The sequence below is a fragment of the Centroberyx gerrardi genome, chromosome 3, assembly GCF_048128805.1.
Source record: "Centroberyx gerrardi isolate f3 chromosome 3, fCenGer3.hap1.cur.20231027, whole genome shotgun sequence".
Taxonomy (NCBI): Eukaryota; Metazoa; Chordata; class Actinopteri; order Beryciformes; family Berycidae; genus Centroberyx; species Centroberyx gerrardi.
Window position 1 is genome coordinate 2,793,843 of NC_135999.1, and position 19,867 is coordinate 2,813,709.

At 41.8% G+C, this 19,867-nt stretch overlaps 1 protein-coding gene across 1 annotated transcript in view; it reads left to right on the forward strand.

The window, feature by feature from the left end:
• Positions 1 to 14,391, forward strand: part of cplx2a (complexin 2a) — a 32,421-nt gene extending 18,030 nt beyond the window's left edge. Inside the window, exons 2-3 of the mRNA XM_078282616.1 lie at positions 6,947 to 7,125; positions 14,197 to 14,391. Of these exons, the coding sequence (XP_078138742.1) occupies positions 6,947 to 7,125; positions 14,197 to 14,391 (374 nt within the window). The remainder of the gene's footprint in view (positions 1 to 6,946; positions 7,126 to 14,196) is intronic.
• Positions 14,392 to 19,867: the final 5,476 nt, after the last annotated feature.

Sequence of the window (19,867 nt, forward strand, 5' to 3'; positions counted from 1 at the left end):
TGTGACATGAACTTCATCCACAGTGATTCCAGTCAGATTTTCTTGATACAGTATAGATGAGCGCATGACATGATCCACTGTTTATCATTCAGCAACCAAGATTCCAGGCTACTGAAAGCAATCTGGCAATGTCCATGGATGATGAAGTTGTTTTGCTCATTTGCGGATCTGGCCCTCCGTGAGTGCAACCGATGGAGACACAGCGGAGCTAGCTGATTTTTACGTTTCTGCTGCCAAAACTGTGAACCGTCTCAGCACTGTGACGTCTTCTTCCTTGGATTTTCTGTTGATGCAGTTTGAGTTTCTCTCTTCTTTGTCTGTTCAGTCATGGTGGCTATCACTGCTCATGCTAACTACCCACTTCTTCTTCTGTTTATTCCAAACAAATGCATCACTTCCTTTTTCCCAGGAAAGAGCTACTAGACACAGAACAGCAAATGGAAAAGCTTTCATGAACTGGATATAGGTTGAACCATAGTTGAGTTAGCAATTGAGGAGCAAAACGGACATTTATTCATGTGAAAGTGTTGCAGATTATTGCTTTAAAAACCCATCAACAGTTTATACATTCAAGCAAGACTTTTTATTGACTTTCTCCAGTTTTCCCGACTTTCTGTCTTCTCTTTTCTACCCCTTCTTTTTCTCCATCGCTCATCCCTTGCTACTTCATCTTCCCTTCCCCTCTTCCCTCTCTCCTGTCTCTCTTTATCCCTCTGCATTTTGCTGCAGTTCATTTTTTTTTTTACGCTGATGAGACAAAATACAAACGGTACCGGGGCAGCTGCAGGCTCAAGGAATCCTCTTTCTTTCTTTCTTTCTTTCTTTCTTTCTTGTCATCCCTCTCCTCATCCGCTCTGCTGCCTTTTCTGTCTTTCTCTTTCCTTTCTCTCTCAATCAATCCTCCACCTCTTTTTTTCCTGCCACTCATCACTCTTTCCTATCCCCTCCTCCTTGCTTCCTCCATCTTCTCCTCCCCTCCACTCTCTCATCCACGATTCTCTCTCTCTCTCTCTCTCTCTCTCCATCCCAGCCCTGCAGTAAAGGTCAGACAGCTGTTTTCTCTCTCCCTCTCTCTGCTTTTGTCACTCATTTCTGTCTCTCTCCATCCCTTCCCTTCCTTTCCTCATCTGTGCCTCTCTCTCCACATCCCTGCCACTCATCACTCTTTCCTATCCCCTCCTCCTTGCTCCCTCCATCTTTTCCTCCCCTCCACTCCCTCCATCCACGCATCTCCTCTTCTCCTCTATATATTCTTCTCTCTCTCTCTCTCTCTCTCTCTCTCCCTCCATCCCTGGTCCTGCAGCAAGTGCTGGGTAATCCCACTAACTGGAACAGCTCAGCTAATTGGACTCAATGGTTCCTGACAGATTCCCCCTCTCTCTCTCTCTCTCTCTCTCTCTCTCACTCTCTCTCTCTCCTCTCCCTCATTCCCCCTCTTTTTCTAAATCTCTCTTTCGCTCACAATATTCAGCAGCATTTTCGGCATTTGCCTATCTCTCCCCTCCTTCTTTTAATTCCTCCTCCTTCATCTTTATCTCCCCCACTCTTTCCCCAAATCCTTCTGACCACTCCTCTCCTTCCCTCCTCTCTTTCCCTCTTCTCTCTTTTCCCTGGATGCTTTGTGACAGGTTTCTTTCTTTTCTCTCGTTCTTCCTTTCAGCGCTCAGCAGTTTTCTGCCTTGGCATCATCAGGCAAACGAACTCATGGATGTGTTTTTTTTGGGGGGGCTTGCGTAAGCCATATTCCAAGGCTTATGCTTTGTGGTAAAATAAACAACACCGTTATTCATATACACTGAGTCTAAGAGCTTTACTTCTTGCTTGTCCTTGCATCTCTCACTCTCTTTTCTTCTTTCTTCTGTTCGTCTCACCCTAAGAGACCTATTTGATATCTGAGAATTCAATTCAGCTTCACCCACGGACCCTTACTTAATAAGATTTTGTTCTAAGAACCCACTTGTGAGAAGATTTTCGCTGTTAGATATGACTTGGTGCAGAATTACATAGCGGTCTATACTGTAGTTGGGGAGGTAACAGTGGGTACGGTGAAACCTATGACCGAAGTACTCATCCTTTTATATTCTACACCAGTGGTTCTCAACGTGGGGTCCGAGGACCACCAGGGGTCCTTGAGTGGGTTCCAGGGGGTCCCCAGCAAATTGATGAATTGTTAAACTTCGCCATTATTTAATTTACAAGAAGTTAACACAATTAGAAAATGTAGAAGAATGACTATTTTGATCATAGTTTCACTGTTATCTCTCTACCTACAATACAGATATTCAGATATGAGATTCTCAGATTTGGGTCAGAGAAAAAAAATCTCATCAAATGGGTGTCCGTGGCTCTAATGTGGACTAAATTTGGGGTCCTTGATATGAAAAAGGTTGAGAATCACTGTTCGACACCATTAATTGATTTTTAAATGCCAGGACACAGTGGCACAATGCATCATCCCTCCAAGTTTTTGTCATAATTTGACCAGTGGTGTCTGAGATCTAACATTTGAGTTTAAATTTTTGACCATTAATTACAGCCCCCCACCAGGCCAATCTGTGTATTTTTAAACACTGGCATTCAGTGACAAAATGCATCTTCCCTCCAAGTTTCGTCAAAATCAGACCAGTGGCGTCTGAGATATCAACTGAGATATCACATTTGACGGACACACCCTGATTTCATTCCTTGGGGGACAATTAAGCTATTCCTCATTTTTGTTGCGGACCGCCTGGAACCCTCTTAAGGACCCCTGGTGGTCCCTGGACCCCAGTTTGGGAACCACTGCTTTATTGGCATGGATGAAAGGAGCAGCAGTGGGCCACTTCAATTCCAAACCATGCTGATGCTTTACAGGAAGTGGAGGGGAAATTGGGTATGAAACCAATATGGAGCAGCAATCAGCCTGTCAACAGGGTGGAGGCAGCCTCTGCAACTGTGTTAACATCAGTGACAGAGTAAGGTCTAGCACTGCTTTGACTAGTGCAGAGCCATCAGCGAAAGGCCACAGGAATATGATGAATATTAGATGGAACTACTAAAGCATCTATAATTGAATAAAAATAATCGAAAATAGATTTGATTACATTAGTAACTTTAATGATCCCTGTAGGGAAATTGGGCTGTTGGGGCAACAAGTAGAAGTAGGGTACAGCAAAGAAAAGTAGGGTATACACTATACAGTAAATAAGAAGAGAGCAAATTATGGTTATATAAACATACGGAACTGACAATTTCAACACTTGGACATATTACGCATGAAAATGTGCATGCATGAAAAATGTGCAAAAAAGTGTGCATTCCACATTGGCAAGATGAGCAAAATAGCAGCAGCAGCATCAGAAGCAGCAGAGACAGAAAGACAATGCCTCATGCAGCAACATTCTCTTAAATTTCTCTTGATCAAGAGATCCCACTTGATCATAAATTGGAGGCGCGTGGCCGATTGTTTGTTATTAGCATAGGTAACGCCCCCTGAACACCATATAAGGACAGGTGTTGTGCCGTGTGCAAATACTCTGGCACATGGCCAAGAATTGGAGTGGTGCTCTTGGCAATCTGAAACGGCTCAGCAGCCATTCATCCGTCTCATCAAATAGATCTGTGCGATCTCTAAAAACGCGTTCTCTGCGTAAGGCCTGGATGGCCAAAGCATCTAAGAGCAGTATGTAAGCAATATCATCCAAGGGTTTTTATAGTCTTAATTGGGATCAATGGACCAATAGTATTTCTTTAGCCCACAAATTTAATAATCCAATCATTATAATTACTCTAAAACATATAATAATCTAAATTTGATTATATGATATTCATGCGTTTTTTTATGTTCCTCAAATTTAAAACTTATGTTTCCTTGCGTTGGACAAACAATTTGTGGACTGTGAAAACGAGATGTTTTTTTCTTATCTTGGTAAGAGTGCTCTCGACCACTCGTAAAATGTTCTCTTACCTAAGAGAAGAGCAAAAATAAGAAAACATTGGTGAATCCCAGAAATCAATGGGTACTAACAAAATAAGAACAAATCGTGGATACAAACAAAAATAAGAGAAAATTTGTTCGTATATCGCTTCCTGCATGAGGCCCAATGTGATATATGTGCATTATGAAAAGGGTGGTGAGTTGTAACAAATGATAAAAATACCAATATATATGCAAAATATAACAAGAGGAATGCAAGAGTATGAGAAAAACAATATGTTAAGCATTACAGTATACAAGATGTTGCAATAATGTGCTGCTACTACTGCTACTACGACTGCTACTACTGCTACTATGACTGCTACTACTGCTACTATGACTGCTACTACTACTACTACTGCTGCTACTACTGCTACTACGACTGCTACTACTGCTACTATGACTGCTACTACTACTACTACGACTGCTACTACTGCTACTACGACTGCTACTACTGCTACTATGACTGCTACTACTACTACTACTGCTGCTACTACTACTGCTACTACTGCTACTACGACTGCTACTATTGCTACTACGACTGCTACTACTGCTACTACGACTGCTACTACTACTACTACTGCTGCTACTACTGCTACTGCTACTACTGCTACTACGACTGCTACTACGACTGCTACTACTGCTACGACTGCTACTACGACTGCTACTACTGCTACTACGACTGCTACTACTACTGCTACTATTGCTACTACGACTGCTACTACTGCTACTACGACTGCTACTACTGCTACTACTACTGCTACTATTGCTACTACGACTGCTACTACTGCTACTACGACTGCTACTACTGCTACTACTACTGCTACTATTGCTACTACTGCTACGACTGCTACTACTGCTACTACTGCTGCTACTACTACTGCTACTATTGCTACTACGACTGCTACTACTGCTACGACTGCTACTACTGCTACTACTGCTACTACGACTGCTACTACTGCTACTACGACTGCTACTACTGCTACGACTGCTACTACTGCTACTACGACTGCTACTACTGCTACTACGACTGCTACTACGACTGCTACTACTGCTACTACGACTGCTACTACTACTACTACTGCTGCTACTACTGCTACTACTGCTACTACGACTGCTACTACGACTGCTACTACTGCTACGACTGCTACTACGACTGCTACGACTGCTACTACTGCTACTACTGCTACTACTACTGCTACTATTGCTACTACTGCTACTACTGCTACGACTGCTACTACTACTACTGCTACTATTGCTACTACGACTGCTACTACTGCTACTACTGCTGCTACTACTACTGCTACTATTGCTACTACGACTGCTACTACTGCTACGACTGCTACTACTGCTGCTACTACTACTGCTACTACTGCTACTACGACTGCTACTACTGCTACTACTGCTGCTGCTACTACTACTGCTACTATTGCTACTACGACTGCTACTACTGCTACGACTGCTACTACTGCTACTACTGCTGCTACTACTACTGCTACTATTGCTACTACGACTGCTACTACTGCTACTACTGCTGCTACTACTACTGCTACTATTGCTACTACTGCTACTACGACTGCTACTACGACTGCTACTACTGCTACTACTGCTACTACGACTGCTACTACTGCTACGACTGCTACTACTGCTGCTACTGCTACGACTGCTACTACTACTACTACTGCTGCTACTACTGCTACTACTACTGCTACTATTGCTACTACGACTGCTACTACTGCTACGACTGCTACTACTGCTGCTACTACTGCTACTACTGCTACTACTGCTGCTACTACTACTGCTACGACTGCTACTACTGCTACGACTGCTACTACTGCTACTACTGCTACTACTGCTGCTACTACTACTGCTACGACTGCTACTACTGCTACTACGACTGCTACTACTGCTACGACTGCTGCTACTACTACTACTACTGCTACTGCTACTACTACTGCTACTACTTCTACTACGACTGCTTCTACTGCTACGACTGCTACTGCTACTACTACTGCTACTACTGCTACTACTGCTACTACTTCTACTACTACTACTGCTTCTACTACTACCGCTACTACTGCAGCTACTACTACTACTACTGCTTCTACTACTACCGCTACTACTGCAGCTACTACTACTACTGCTACTACTGCTACGACTGCTACTACTGCTACTGCTACTACGACTGCTACTGCTAAGTACTACTACTACTACTACAGCTACTAAGTACTGCTACTACTACAACTACTGCTGCTAATACTACTGCTACTACTACAATTACTACAACTACTGCTACTACTGCTACCACAGCTGCTACTACTACTGCTGCTACTATTACTACTGCTACTACTACTACTACCACTACTACTACTACTACTGCTAACCCTAAAATAACTTTAGTCTGGGTTTCAGTGGAGAGTTTTAGTGTCCCTTGATGGTCTAAATGCTGTTTCAGAGGCTTTTACACCCTGACAAGAAACACATTCTGGGGTAAACACTGAATACTTGTAGTTACTTTGGCATGAATACGGTCAAACTTAAAGATATTGACTATTGACACAAAATATTGGCTATTGGCGGTATCAGCATCGGCTTACAAAAACCAACATCAGTCGAACCCTGCTCTGCAAGCAATTCTGTAGGTTATACATGTACAATAGTTCATAGTTCCACTTGTCCATCTGTCTTTTTCTTTCTGAAACCCTTACGGCCACACCTGAAGTCTGTCTATCCAGCTGACTCTCTCATCAGTCCCAGGGGTCCATTTGCCTGCTCGTCTCTCTATGTCTGTCTGTCTTCCATCTCTGTCTCTATTTCTTTCTCTCACTGTCCTACAGACCCATCTGATAACTTCTCAATCCTAGAAGCCCACTGGAGCTGTCAAGTTGTCTTACATCTCTCTCTCTCTCTCTCTCTCTCTCTCTCTCTCTCTCTCTCTCTCTCTCTCTCTCTCTCTCTCTCTCTCTTTCTATCCCTTTCTCCCTCCCCCAGGAGGTCCTCCTGATGTGGGCAAGATGCTGGGTGGGGAGGAGAAGGAGGAGGACCCAGATGCAGCCAAGAAAGAGGAGGAAAGACAGGAGGCGCTGAGGCAGCAGGAGGAGGAGAGGAAGGCTAAATACTCCAAAATGGAGGCTGAGAGGGAAACAATGAGGCAAGGCATCAGGGATAAGGTAATGACGGGCAATACACTAACTAACTAACTAACTAACTAACTAACTAACTAGCTAGAGGTTCAGTTCATCAGGAACAAGGAGTGATGTAGTGGTAAATATATAGGAGGGCAAACTATGACCTCCAGTCAGTGATTCAAACAACTAGCAATATGAAACAAAATCAATCACATTTTCAGAAAAGTAATTCATGCTTTTTCCCCTCAAAAGTCTCTATGGTCATATTATTACATCAGTTTTATACTATTTAATTTATTTAAGAACTGAGGTTATAAAGATTTATGTCAACCTAAAAAAGTGAGTCATGCTGTTCCTGCCAATAAAAAGGTGAGTAAGGTTTACCCTCCACTACATCCCTACCGGTAAGTCAAAAACTAGATATAGGCTGATACTAACAAACTAACAAACAAAACAACTAGCTAATGAACTGACTGACTGACCCACAAAACTACCTAAATAATAAAATAATTGTCTCACTCATTACAGTATTCAATCCCCTTGACGTTCTGCACATTTTCCTGTGCTACAAAAGTAGTTTAAAATCATTTTTATTTTAGATTTTCTATTAGAGTGGAGTAGAAATTCAAACAGATTGGAAGAGTGGAATTTTATATGTTCACATAAATTTCTTGAATTTCGACTCCACTTTGTGTAGATTTTAGCCCGGAAAATTCCAAATAAATGTATTTTTAACTAATTTTGTAGCACAATAAAATGTGAAAAAGTCAAGGGTGTTTGAATACTTAATACATAAATTTACGGATGGAGTGATAATAATAAACACATGGACCAACAAAGAAAGCAGAGAACAAATGAATAGACATGGGCAAACAAATGGAAGGTAGAACTAAACTAAAACTAAAAATCCAGTGTCAGGTACCATGGACTTACCAGCAAAGGAGTTTTTGTTAATGCTGATGCTCTCGTCAGTACGATCTTGTCAAATCCATGTGACAAGTTTTCACATGATGATTTTGGCTGCCGCGCTCTCTTTAGACGACTTCAAAAAGCTTTGCTTCTTCTTGGCTGCTCAACAGCAAAACTCTTTTTATAACAGACCTGCTTTGGAAATAGACTTTATTACGACATACACTATTTTTGTTTCTTTGGTCCTTAATCCTGAGAGGATAAAATAGGATGGTGAAGAACAGTAAAGAGCTGTTCACATCTAAGACAAATAGAGAGTAATGGACAAACAAAAATTCATGATTATGAACTGATTTTATATTTTAAAAATGACAACTGCCATGATGTCATTTGTGTGATATGGACATTAAGTTTGAATATTTGGATGTGCAATGTACAGTGTAATATGTCATGAAGCTGTTGTCCAGGCATTATGAATGTGTTATGAGTTACTCTCTAAAACATGAAATTATTACATTTGCTGGATATGGCACACTGTATCCAGGGCTATGATAATTTTGCAATTTGCATTTGTTTTTATATGGATTTTATTTTGTAATTGGAGTTTTCAGTTTCAGTTTTGGAAACAGCAATTATAGTTTTGGTTTAGTGTGAGGTTTTTCATACACTCTGTTTTTTTTGTTGTTGTTTTTTCAGTGTACTAAAATGTTTTTTTCATGCTTATTTTTAGTCTTAGCTTTAGTTTGGTTGACTATAATAACCTTGATTGTATCCCACTCCTATTCTATAATTCAGTTCAGCAGTGCACCTCAGGTGACAGTACTGAAGCAGGGTTGCTACAGTGGCAATGGTTGCTATGTAACCACTTCACTGCAGAGACGGAGTGAAAGAGAGGGAGTTTGTGGGTGGGGTGGGTCGAGGGGGAATACTGTGAACTGGCAAGATGAAAAGCGTCCCTCCTCCCCTCGCTCCTCAACTCATCTATTCCTCGAAAGTTCCCCCAGAGGAGCCTAAGAACTCCCAAAGTGCTCGTTACCAAAAGGTTTCTGTCAGTTTCCTCCACACCTTTCTCCCATCATGCCAGAAACCGCAAGAAAATGTCCATCTTAGAAAGTTATGTAGTCTCATACTCTTAAAATGATATTTTTCTTAAGACAATTGGAAAATTGGGGAGTGATAATTCCCTTTATTTCCAATGCAGTTTCACTTGATTAATTTTCCAGGAATTCTTTAGAAACAAGTGCCAATATCTTGAAACAAGGCAGAATGAGCTGGATAACTGCACCAGTATCAAGAAAATTACACTTGATTCAAGAAAATTCTTGAAACAAGTTGATCTGCATTGGAAACAATCAGTAGGTTCAATCAGTAGGTGAAAGGTAAAGAAGCGCTTAGATGAGCTCATTACTGGCTAAAATCAGCAACAGCTTTCAACGTCTGTGTGTTTTTTGTTGTCTGCCTTTTTCAAACTGATATTTTTTGACATCAGCTGTCACGGTGTGAACAACGACAAGCCGCAACCAAGATATCTTGAGGAACAATATTCTATTTTTGACATATCCCAAAATATTTCCCTGTTGAAAGACAGAAGCACAAAGAAAGAGAGAGAGGAGAGAGAGAGAGAGAGAGAGAGAGAGAGAGAGAGAGAGAGAGAGAGATGAGAAAGGTGGAGGGTTAGCAGCTGCTCAAAACATGTCAACAGGAAAAGGCTCTGGGGTTCAAAGGGATGGATTAATTAGCAGTTATCACACACACACACACACACACACACACACACACACACACACGCACACGCACACACCCCAAACTGGCTTAAGTCCCTACAGTATGACGCCATTGCTAGAGTCCTCACATAGCTTGTACCATATTATGCTATGATCTGATACATGATATTGTATTAACTCATTCTTTTACTGAGACCATATTCTTATTCAGAATTGCAGGCAAAGTAGGTGGGGTTTTTAAGGAGGGGTGATGGGTATTCTGTTTGCTGCAGTGAAAATCTGAAAAAGCAATAACCTTCTCATATTACCCCTTGTTAAATTTGAACAAATCACCTACGGAACATACTACAGAGGCACTTTGTAGACACTACAGCATCTGTTTTGCATGTTAAGTCTGATAGTGGTGTGAAATATAATAATAACATGCATGTACAAACAGCAGAAAATAATTTTCAATCACTAGGGGGCAACATATTATGGTTTTCATAATAAGCAACGGTTGTACAGTCTCAAGTATGCAATGTGTGTTGAGTGGCAAACCAGGAGCAACAGCCACACAATGGCCTCAAGATCACGATCAGAGCCACAGTGAACCTGAGAAACCACCACCTGCAGGGTCACTTCATCACTGGGGACAGCTTCCCAAGTTTAAACTGGGTGAGGTGGTTGAAGGGAGGTACTCTCTAATCCAAGTGCTGCACCCAATTTGCACTTGGACCTGGACACACCTGAGGCCCATCAATTAATTAGTGCAGCCTTAAATCACCCAGTTTGCTGACAGAGTAGTTGGTTATTTGGGGAAAGAGAGCCAAGCAGACAACAGCTATAACACCCACCAAGTGACTGGTAAGGGATTGCTGATCAAGTGAGTTAGTCCTGTTGGAAGTCCTTGTCCTTGGGATGCTGCTGGACCTCCTGGTGTTTTGTGGCTCACCTGGTCTTCCTCTCTTTTTATCTCCACCCTCCACAAAGAAAGGACAAGTCCAACAACCAGGGCTGGTGGGGGACAAGCCAGGCCCCCACAACTATAATATGTAAAGGCTCATCGCGGTCTCTCTGCTCTCCTGTGCAGGCAGACACTGGAGCGCCCCTACCTTGAGAAGGGGAGCGATGCCAAGCTGCAAACGTTTAGTTTAGTTTTACCCCATCCCCCGATTTCCCTACAACCTTTATTAAAGACACTTTCTGTTTTCCCCGTCAACTGTCTCTGTGGTTCCCCAAGCCCTATTTTATTGTGACTCTTGCCTCTAAGTCCCCTGAGTTGCCATATTTGGTGGAGAATGCGGGCGCCCTGAATCCTTTACAGAAGATTCACAAAAAAGTACAAACCTGAGAGGTAAACACTCTATGCCATGGAGAACACACTAACCCAACTGATATAGACCCAAACTCAGCAAGCCCAGAGCCTCATAGCCCTGCAAAGTGCTGTGGCCCAGTTCAACCAACATGTGGAGAAGCCTACAGAGCCCTGCAGGGTGTTAACCAAACAGAGTGCTGAAGATGACGTGAAGGCATGTGTCAGAGTATTTGACCGCTGGCCTAAGGCAGACTGTGCAACCATCCTGGCCCCTTTTTTGACAGCCTTCTGGGACCTTGCCCCTGCAGATTTCGACAATTATGAAGCATTGAAAACTGCCCTTGGGAAGAAGGACCTGGAGGTGCAGGCTCAACTTCCAGCCTTTCAGGTAATGCAGCCCAGGCCATCCCAATGATGCTGGCCCTTGGCAAACCTAGACCTTCAAAAATGTTTCACCTGCGGCCAGGAGGGTCATCTGGCCTAGAATTGTCCTGTCCATGAGGAGTTAATGCCAACAGCCAGCCAGAAGGTCAACCATTACCTCACCACCTGCTGGGTGGTTCTGAGGGAACAGAACTGCCCAAGCTTTCTCTAAGGCTTTCTCTGAATTCCTCATCAGAGGAGGGGGAAAGGACCAAACCAGAGTGGTTTGGGACTGCCCAATTAAAAGACCTCAACCTGGAGCAACCCAGACATGACGTAATGGTTGTGGAGGAAATTGCCATGAGGGAGTGAATAATGTGAAAAAAATGGCCTCTTGTACAGGGTGATTAGGATGGATGAATTTGTTGTGGAGCAATTGTTGGTCCTGAAATGCTGTGTGTCCAAAGTCTTGTATCTAGCCCATTCACACCTGTTAGGGGCCCATTTGGGAATGGAGAAGACCTATGACAGGATCCTCGGCTGCCTCTACTGGCCAGGAGTGCAGAGGGCCATCCAGGATTACTGCAAAAGTTGCCTGGGGTGCCAGAGAGCAGCCCAAAAGATACATTGCCCAAACCCATTGATCCCTTTTCCCATAACTGACATTCCATTCCAGAGAATAGCCATGGATGTAGTTGGCCCACAGTCAGAATAAAGTAGGGCACACCGAAATACCTTAGTTATCATGGATTATGCCACCTGCTGAAGCTGTGCCATTATGCACTGCTAATGCCAAGGCAGTTGCCAGAGAAATGTTTCTCCTCTTCAGCAGTGCTGGCACTGCAAAGTTGGTAATGAGATAGATGTGTCAGTTGCTGAAAGACAGCCAGATAAGAACATCAGTGTACCATCAACAGATGGAAGGCCTTGTAGAGCACTTTAACAAAACCCTCAAAGAAATGCAGGGAAATATAATTGATGTTGATGGGAAGATCTGACACCAATGAATACCTTTGATCTTGTTCTCCATTGGAGAAGTTCCTCAGGCATTCACAGGGTTTTCTCCCTTCAAATCGAAGTATGGGCAGAGACCCCGGGGCATGCTGGACCGGGCAAAGGAGGCATGGCAGCAACAGCCATCTCCCCACTGCTTCCTAATTGAGTATGCTGACCAGATGCAAGGGCGGATGGCCCAAATCTGGCCACCTAGGGGCTCAAGTTTGTGAGTTTCAACCTGGTGAGTTGGTCCTTGTCCTAGTCCCTACAACAGAGTGCAAATTCCTGGCCAAATGGCAATTATGAGACCTTATGAGGTTGTAAAGCGGGTAAGTGAGGTCAACTATAAGGTGAGGGAGCCTGGCCAAAGAAAGTCCTGTCAGATTTATCAGATGAATCTCTTAAACAAATGGCATGCACCTAACTGTGTTACCAGGCCTTCTTTGACTACTGAAACTACCGTGGCTAAACCCCCTCTGGTTCCTCTGAGCCCACACCTTGCCCCGGTCCACTGACAAAAGGACCAGGATGTCCTTTTCAACACTAGACTGTCCCGCTACCAAGCCCTCCCTGTGGGGTCCATGGTGCACCAGCCACCTTTCAAAGGATGATGGACCAGATAATCTGACCTCACTGTCAGTACGCTGTGACTGACTTGGTGATATCCTAATTCATAGCTCTGATTGGACCACTCATCTAAACCACCTGAGAGCTGTACTAGGAGCACTACAGCAAGCTGGTTTGATGGCCAACCCCAAGAAAGGCCGGTTGAGTGTGGAGGAGTACCTTGGCTACACCATTGGGAGGGCCAGTGTTAGACCTCAACTCTGGAAAGTGGAAGCCATCACCACCTGGCCCAAACCAGTTTCTTTGGGCTTGTGGGCTACTATCAGTACTTTATCTCTCATTTTGCCACCATTGCAGCTTCCCTAAAAATGACCAAAAAACAGCACCCACATCATGTTATTTGGAGTACAGAGGCAGAGGAGGCTTTCTGCATCCATTAGTGGGCTTTGCACAGAACCTGTCCTCAGCACCCCCAACTACAAGCACATGTTCAAGCTGATGCCTCAGAGACCAGGATTGCAGCTGTGCTGTCCCAGATTCAAGGTGGGGAAGAACATCTAGTAAGTCCCGTGGGTTGCCACAGTTGACATGTATGGAAATGGAGTGCAGTTCCAACCCAGAAGTGAGGGGAAGACAATGGGTTCCCACCATTGCCACTATTGTTAAGAAGTACTTTACCTCATCTCTGTCTCAGTCTGTCATCACCTGTTTTGACTTTCAATTAAATGTATAACATCAAACAAGTGTGTCACAACATGTTCTGTTTGTGTTGTCAAACTGTATGACCATAAGAAGTGATTGAGGGTCACAAAATGCCAACGGGCCAGCAAATAATTTGCAGTTGTGATGTCCAATAGACTAAGTTATAGCTAATAAGCTAGAATTAACACCTGTTACTATTCTGAGTCCATTTTTGAAAATGCCCAAAAGTCACTGCATGTGCACGCAAATACAGAAAGCAGCCTGCGAAAATGTATGCTAATGTCACAATTTGTGACCAGCTTGCTAGCCATAGTTAGCCAGCATTGAAGTGATTTTATGTGATGTTGCATTTATTGACAGCTTCAACAGGAAATGACAGAAAATGTAAATTTCAACACTGGCATTGATGTGGACTCTTGTAATTATGCTTCCCTTGTTTCCCTTTGCGTCCTCTCCCCTCCTTTTCTATTTATGGGGGCTCCTAAATGTGAAACTCTATAGGAAAACTTTGAGAACAACATGGTTATCATCTTTTTTGTTCTGTTTGACCTCCAGTATGGCATCAAAAAGCGCGAGGTGGCGGAGGCAGAGGCAGCAGCCGCCATGGAGGAGCCATCAGAGGGCAGCTTGACTCGACCTAAGAAGGCTGTGCCTGCCGGCTGTGGTGACGAAGAGGAAGAGGAGGAAAGCATCATGGACACAGTGATGAAGTACCTGCCTGGTCCGCTGCAAGACATGCTGAAGAAGTAGGCTAGCTAGCTGGCTAATGCTAACATTATCTAGCTTAGCTAACATAGGCTGCATTCACAATGTTGGCTTAAATCTGACTTTTTTCCCCCATATGACAGATGTGGACTTTTCTTTGCTTTCTAAGCACATAAAATGAAGTTTATCTTGTTTGGTCTTTTTGTGTTCAGACAAATAAAAGATCTGCGTCAAATGGGTGGGAAAACGAATCAGATGTGAACCAGCAGTGTGAATTGCAGCCAGAGGCTAAGCTAGGCTAACCCCACGGCCAGGTGAATGTTAGCTTGGCTGATGTTAATGTTAGCTAGGTTACGCTAATGAAGCTAACCAGCGAGCAGAGGGGCTAACGACACAATGTGAGATAGTTTATCCTTCTAGTCTGAGAAGTTTTAGATTAACTCCTTTTTCTCTCCTCTCTGCGATGGCTGCAGAGACGTCTTGCAGCACCGAAAAAATTATCTCGTCCACCACGCTTTTCACTCAATTTCTTTGTAAATAAATCAATGAATAAATACATAAATGAGCCTCAAGTTGGGCAAACAATCATATAATAATAATAATGAAATAATCATACTAACTGTGTGTCTGTCTCTAAAATAGAAAATAATGTGATAACTCGATAAGCCATATTTTAAAAAGGAAATTTGAAGACTCTTATTGTGTGCTACTAGAGCTATACTGTTCTGTTTTGTTGTTCATCCATGTCTGGAATTTATGTCAAACTTTTTGCACACAGTGTTAACACACTCTCTCTGTCAAACCTTATGTGTAACCCCCCCACAGCTCCCCCTGCTCAACATCAAAGTCCAACAACATTCATGTGGTGTAGTGTTTAAAAAAGAATTTTCTATTCCCCTGTTCAGTGTGTCCAACCTCCTTCTTACGTCTTGCATGCCATTTGTCTGGTCAAGTTTGTTGTGTGAATATGTAAAATTTTTCTCCTCTTCTTTATCACGCAAAAATATTAAGGCAATAACTCTTAATTTTGAATGTGGTTTCACTATCATGTCGATATAATAATAGTTAATAACAATAATGACGATGTGTATGCATTCAGGAATTTTCATTTACAGGTTTGCAGGGTTTTCTTTTTTGTTGTCGTTTTGTTTATTTTGATGAATGACCGAGTAGCAGTTCAAATACAACAGCCAAAACGTTTAGCTTTCAGCCATAAAACCGGAATTCAACAATATATACTATCACCTTCAGGATCTACTACTACGGAGAAAATATGAATAAATACAAATATGTAATCATCATTTGTAAGCTATTATGGAAGCAGTATTGACTTGAAAGAGGACGAAAGATCTAGGTTTTGCATCATTTGAAGTTGTGTGAAAGAGTGAAATCTGCCCCCCTCTGAAGTGAATACTGCAATTTGGCTACTGATTAATGATTTACTTATTCAGCAAAAACACAACTGTTTTAAAAGAAGATGTAAAACGATGCTCGATTCAGTTCTACTCATCATTGGTTTAGATGTGAGAATGAGCCGCTGGTTAGCGGCGTGGAATGCCATGAGCAATAAAGGATTATCATGTATGTTTCTGCCTGAGATTCAATAAAAACTTTAAAACTTGTTCACAGACATAAAACTGTGTTATCTTCTCTTCTCAGTGATGATTGGTAAGATTGGCTTCAGAAAGTTTAGAGATTACTTTGAGGAAAAAAAAAAAGGGCCGGTTAAAAACAGACAGGGAGAGAGATGCAAAGTTGTTTTTTTTTACTCCTATTTAATTGAATTATTATTTGAATGTTCTCAGTCATAAAAGATTTGTTTAGTTTGTGCTAATTCTCTCATAACCTTGGTGTTCAAGATGGGATTAAGGAAATCTCACTCTACAGATATGTTGTCTTATTTATGAGATGATGTTTGAAAAGCAAAAGATGGGATAGCTTCTTGGGAAGGTAGAAGGGTGGAATAAATGGGAGACATATGGGGGAATGGTTTTATTAGATTTCTTAAAAAGCTGCAATATGGATTGCAGTACCCAAAGGCAGCGTCATTGGTCCACTTTTCTTTTTGCTATATGTTAATGATTTGAAAGTTAAGTTCACCTGACTTTTTGTTTTATGCCTCACTGATGTCACACAGACAAAAATATGAGAGAAAACACTATGTTCTTATATTTTTACAGTCAGTGGATTAGCAGCTTAGTGGCAATGAGTTATCTTTTTACTTAGGGAAATAGAGTGGACTCATTTTGGAACCAAGATGAAACTTCAGTGTTCCCATGCCTTAAAATAATGTTTGGTGACACCTTGATAACGCCAATATCGGCTAACAATTTATTGTGTTGGTAACAGAAATATCTGTTTAAAGTATGGCACAGACATACTTGACACAGACTACTTGACAAGATCAGAGCATTTTTTCGTCAAAAATCTCCAATTTCTTCTGGAGCCTCTGGATTTCTTTTTTTGCAAGAAACGTTGACCAGATAAAACTGTGTCGTATGTAAGATTGTTTGATTGATTGATTTGATTGATTGATATAAGATTGTCTTTGAGTTTCAAGTCCTGTATGGCTCAGGAGGCGTTTCCTTGTCAGGCTGCTTTCCTCCGCAACTATCTTCCCACAAACCAGAAAATCATCAGTACTGCAACATCATTTAAGCAAGTGGGGTGATGATGTGTACCTGAGAGCAGTGCTGACCCTTGCGGACCAATATGATGAGAAAGATAGAAGGAAAAAGAGAGAATGAGTGAGAGAGAGAGAGAGAGAGAGAGAATAGGAAGAGAGCAGAGAGACAAGATGAGACAGTCTAACTGCTGACTTGGTGTAATTCTTCTATTTGGCCACATAGCGTCAGTGTTGTCTATAATGTGGGAAAGTACTGCAGAATTTAGTCTGGGATTGAACATTATTCAGATGTAACCAAATGTAATGAAAGTTGAAGAACGAAGAAAGACATCGCTGACACCATACTTTCAAACCTGATTTATCTCATAAACAAAAATTCAACCAAAAAGGTGGACTATCTAACAAAACACAGAGTCAAGCAATACAATAAAATAAATCAGAACCACTAGACAGAGGAGAAGAACACAGATCAGGATACAGAAACACTGTTCAGGAGTGGCGTTCCCATTTCCATTACCATTCAGACTACTGTTCTTCTGTTCCACAGGTTCTTCAAACTTTTTCTGTAGCCTGGGATCTAAATGACAAATGTACTATCTTGTCCTACTGACACCCAGAAAATTAAAGCAAATTTCAACTCTTGTCATGTGGGGACCTAATAGAGGCATTAATGTGACTCATTTTGCATCCCAAACAATAGACATGGAACCATTTTATATTATAAGCCAATGAGATACAACTGCTAAAATGTGTTTGAGATCCAAATCTTGGCTAATATGGCTTGGATATTAGAAACCTCAAATGTCTCTATTGTATGTACATCAATATCTGTCTGAATACCAACATTTAGCCACATATGGGTTTGCATTAACCCGCACCATTTTGCATCCCCAAACTAATTAAATGCTTACTAAACGAGGGACCTAAAATGGCCACCACTAATTGACCTCAGATGGGTGCTGTGACATCAATCAACAATCAGGTGATTTAAAACCAATAATTTTACAACCAATTTTTCATTGTTTTACAAATGTTTACACCTTTCATAATCTTGAACAGTACCCATAGCATTGATGTGCAAAGACAAAGTAATATGGAATAATGTTAAATGGGCTACCAGTCCCTTTAAGATATAGGTTTTTTCATCTTTGAGTATCAGAGGTGGATGTTCACATGAAAGAATCATGGGTTGTACGATCAATTTTGCACACTCCAGCCTACAGCCTGTTGTTAAGGGCAAAAACTGGTAGTTTTCCCCATTTCCTTTCAGCAAAAATAAAGACACACTTCACCTTGAGCCATCAATACAATTGAACAAGAGGGCAGAGCTTGTCCTGTGGTTATTTGGGTTATTTGTTGTTTTCGGACAGCACCATATTAGGCCTCGAGTTATAAAAATGACAATCCTAGTTGTAGGTTAGACAGTACTGTCAGTTACAGCTACCCAGAATTGCTTATTATGGTGTACTTACTGATTTTAGAAGAAGAAAAGACTAACTTTTTTTTGCTTACATACAATGTGAGCACACAACAAAATCCCATTGGGTGCTGCAAAATGTACAGCAGTGTTCCTCATGATCGCCAACACAATGTTAAGACACTGCAGTTGGTGTAGCCCTTCTTCACAATCCTGATGTAACAAGGTCATAAAGATGGCTACAGTTTGGTGGCACAGCATTAAAGGTTGCTTTCACAGACATGACTTCACTTGTCACCCTTGATGCTAAGAACATTTCCATTGAGTTGGACGAGGCTTAAAGGACCAATCCAGAATCAGAGTATAGCGCCACCCACAGTTGGCTTTGTATATTTGTATATTGTATATATACAGTATGTATACTCCAAAGCCTGGATTGAGGCATTAATCCACTTTTGTGAAACCAGTCATAAACAGTCAGGGTGATGTACAACCATCTCATCTCATATTCAACCACAAATTTCAGCTCCAGTAAATAATTACAAACAAACACAATCAACAAACCAGACCTGGTTTAAGTTGCAATACAAATCCATTCAAATACTCACAGTTCCTTGAGTTATTTGGCATCCCTATCATGCATTTGTCATCTTTCCTCTTTTGTGGCATTATTGTGATTCTTTATGTGGGAAGCATGTATTCACTGCTCGACTCTACTAAGGGTGTAGTGTGACTCAGTGGATGTGTCACGGTGGAAAATATTTCAGCAGAGCTCATAATAGTTCAACTTTTTTTTTACCCTCATCGCTTTTTTTTACCTTCATCTCTTTGCAGGCAGCCACAGCCTAGTCTGGCTACGGGAAATCGGGATGATTGGGTTTGCGGATTGGCTTTGAATGATTTTGACTAGAGGGCAGGGGAGTTGATGTCTAGGAATAAACAATTTACTCACTAGTGTTAGTCTTGCAGTAAACACAACTCAGTCTCCTTGCCCAAATCATGCTAGAATTTGCCTAATCTCACAACTCAGATTTTAACCCAGGAGTCGATTCTGGGTATCCGAGAATGGAACTTGCCTCACTTGCCATTAAATCTGCAGTGAATGTGAATCCACAGTTTATCATTGACTGTTGACTGTATAACAACACAGTGCAGGCTGCAGTAGTAGTGTTGCACATAGTGTACAGGCAGGCATCCTGGCCACCCGTCACTTTTATGCTGAGCTATAGATGCAGCAACTGTAAGTGTGCAAAGATATTTGACAGTGGGTTCAGAGAATACCTGCTTTGAGTAAAAAAAGTTTCAGTTTGACCATTCCCATCTTCCAGTGATGCTCTGTAGCAACTGATAATAACTTTTACAAAGTGTAATAAAATGTCTCTGTAAATGGCTTGAAAATGTAATAAAAACTGTTGATGTAATAAACTGTCGGATAATGTAATAAAATCACATTATTACATTACCTGGTGATTATGATG